Source organism: Chelonoidis abingdonii, chromosome 10, assembly GCF_003597395.2.
Source record: "Chelonoidis abingdonii isolate Lonesome George chromosome 10, CheloAbing_2.0, whole genome shotgun sequence".
In the NCBI taxonomy this organism is placed as follows: domain Eukaryota; kingdom Metazoa; phylum Chordata; order Testudines; family Testudinidae; genus Chelonoidis; species Chelonoidis abingdonii.
Window position 1 is genome coordinate 37,297,659 of NC_133778.1, and position 2,750 is coordinate 37,300,408.

Sequence of the window (2,750 nt, forward strand, 5' to 3'; positions counted from 1 at the left end):
GGTACCCTACTGCGAACCCTAAAAGTTTGTTTTTTTTTTAATTAAAACTACCCTTTTTGCAAACCACGCTTCTGTAGGCGTTTGCACTGTAAAGGTGGGAAAGAGGCAATATGTGCCTCTTGTTTTTGTAATCAGTTGCGTCCGAATCTTTTTTTAAACCCCTGACATGGGAAGAGAGAGAACAAGCATGGTATTTACTGTTATAATTTGTCAAACATACTGAAGCAAAGTCTGACCCTGGCACAAGGCATAAAGACAAGACAGTAATGACGCTATTACCCTTCACAAAACCTTCCCACACCCATTTCACTTGAATCCGTGCTGTAGCTATGTATTAACTTTGACTATTTTTCAGCTCCGAGTGATTTTGTATTTTATTTTTCAATAAAAACCAACAACTATGCTCTAGCACTTAATTAAATTCAGAATTATTCAAGACAAAGCCTGTTGTTCACAAAATATAAATACAATACAAATCCGGACACAGCGTTGATCATTCGAAGTTTTGACATTTAACAGGACAGTCAGTCCTTGATAGTATAGGAACTATATGAATGGCGATTGTTTCCCCCGCCCATTCAGGCACATTGAAAACTAGGAGCAATTTAAAACACCTTATAGTGCAAATGTTAAACTTCTCTGTCAGTGCAGAAACTCAACTGAACCAGTCAGTTTGCATTTTCTTTGGCTCTCTTACTGATAGCAATAATACTCTAACTTATTTTTGTTGCATATATATTACTAAGCCGGAGGACTCTGCATGGTCTTGTTTGACCTTTAAAACTGATACAGTACAGGCACAGCGTGTGCCGGCTACTTTACCAAAAAATTCATAAGGCCAATGAGGAAATTAGCAGAGTGTTTTGACTGACAGCTTTCCCTGATATACCCATAAATAAAATGTAAACAAGTTGCAATAACGAGCACTTGTATATTGTTAAAAAAAAAAAAGCAGCTACATATAAATTCTTTCGGTAGACACAGCCCAAATATTTCATTGGCAGTGATCGCCTTAGTGAAATGATTGTTTTTTGGCTCGGGTTGTGCAGGATTAACACCGTTGAGATGCTTTATGCATTCCTTCAAATGTCCGAAACTCGACCGTCCTTTCCTCGCAGGTAGCTGTCACAACAGCTGGTACTGCAGCGATCAGCAGAAGTCTTTGGCAGGACAGGAGGGTACAGAATTCCTGCCTGGCTTGGCGGGGCTTTCCGCGGAGGGGGATCCAGCAGGTGAAGGGATCAGCAACCCTTCTCTTTCCCGTTTCTTTTGTTTCATTCTTCTGTTTTGGAACCAGATTTTCACTTGAGTGTCATTAAGGCGGAGCGAGTGCGCGATCTCTACGCGGCGGGCCCGGGTGAGGTACTTATTGAAATGAAACTCCTTTTCAAGTTCTGTAAGCTGCTTGGTGCTGAAATGGGTCCGCACGGTGCTGGGGGGGCTATGCACTCCATAGGCGGAGAGTTTGCCTGCAACACAAAACGTTTGTTCAGTAGCAGTGAGAGCTGGGCACAGCGCAAGGGAGCCGGTTCTCTGGGCATTAAGCCGGCTCCAAAGGCGAAGAGGTAACGCTTTGCATGAACGTCTCACGCGGGCGCTCGTAACTCAAGGGTATTTGAGGTGAGAGAAGGAAACAATAAGTGGCCCTGCAAGCTATCCCGTCCTCGTTTCGCTCTTAGCGCTTAGGGCGCGCCGCTCTCCTCCTCCATAAGCGCTAAGAGCGAGCTATGCCCAGGAAGCCCCTTGCCGAGGTTCACACTTACTTTTCTTGGGCGCATTTCTTTTCACTTTCATCCACTCGAAGGTGCCGAGCGCGCCCCCTGAGGCCGGAGAGCTGGGCTTGGGGTAGGTCCCCGGGGAGGGGGAAACGCTCTGGAAGCCCCCCAGCTGGACGCCAGGCGGTTCTTTGAGGCAGGAGTGGAAGTGGCTTTGCTCTGCCAAGGCGCTGTAACCCACCGGGAGCGGCGATCCGCTGCCAGAGAAGATAGAAGTTGCATAGCGCAGGGCCCCACCCTCAGCGTCCTCCACCTGGGCACTGGCTCCGTAAGGCAGGGCGTAGCCTGAGCTCGGGGGCAGAACGTTGAAGTCAGCAGCAGCAAGTTGACCGGAGTCGTAAGTCCCCGCCAGAGTGCAGGAAGCAAAGCGAGAGGCCGCGGCTGGGCGCTGGGCCGGGCCGGGCGCAGTCCCCGCGCCTGGCACTAGCCGGCTGCCCAGGTACGAGCTCTCCCCGCCGAGGGGGCACGAGGGCTGCAGGGCGACGGCGCTGAGGTCTGCAGGGCAGAAGCTAGGCGGGGCGCGCAGGGCATCGCCCCGAGACAGGTACTCCAGGTAGGAGTTCATGTCCTGGCGCGGCTCTGGGCCAGCGGCCGGGGGCGCTTGGCAGGAGCCCACTGCTGCCCGCGGATGCTGCCCGGGCCGCTCTCTGGACCTGCCCTCCTCCTCCCAGAGCCATCGTAGCGGCGGAGGTAAATATTGTCCTAATATAGAGCCAGAGGGCCGGCACGTGCCGCCCGGTGGCCAATCGTAGCCCTCCGTGGAGAGCCCACCTCAAGGATGCTGGGTGCTGCTAGCTGCCTTCCGCCCCGGCGCAAACTTTGCCAAGGAGGAAGCGGGCTGCGGCGCACAGGACCCGTGGAACCTCGCAGTGCCTGTAGGGTCAAGGAGGCAGTGCCTGGCATCGCCCTGCGCCGACCTGGGCTGCCCCTGCAGGGGTGCGGGGACAGGGGAGGGAGCTGAAGGTGAGACTGGGA

General features: G+C 52.6%; 1 protein-coding gene across 1 annotated transcript; it reads right to left on the reverse strand.

The window, feature by feature from the left end:
* Positions 1-1,149: 1,149 nt before the first annotated feature.
* HOXD1 (homeobox D1) lies at positions 1,150-2,340 on the reverse strand. The gene is made up of 2 exons (XM_032784518.1): positions 1,764-2,340; positions 1,150-1,469 (listed from the first exon to the last, which is right to left on the reverse strand). Exons 1-2 carry the CDS (start codon positions 2,338-2,340, stop codon positions 1,150-1,152), a joined length of 897 nt encoding a protein of 298 aa, XP_032640409.1.
* Between the last annotated feature and the right edge of the window lie 410 nt (positions 2,341-2,750).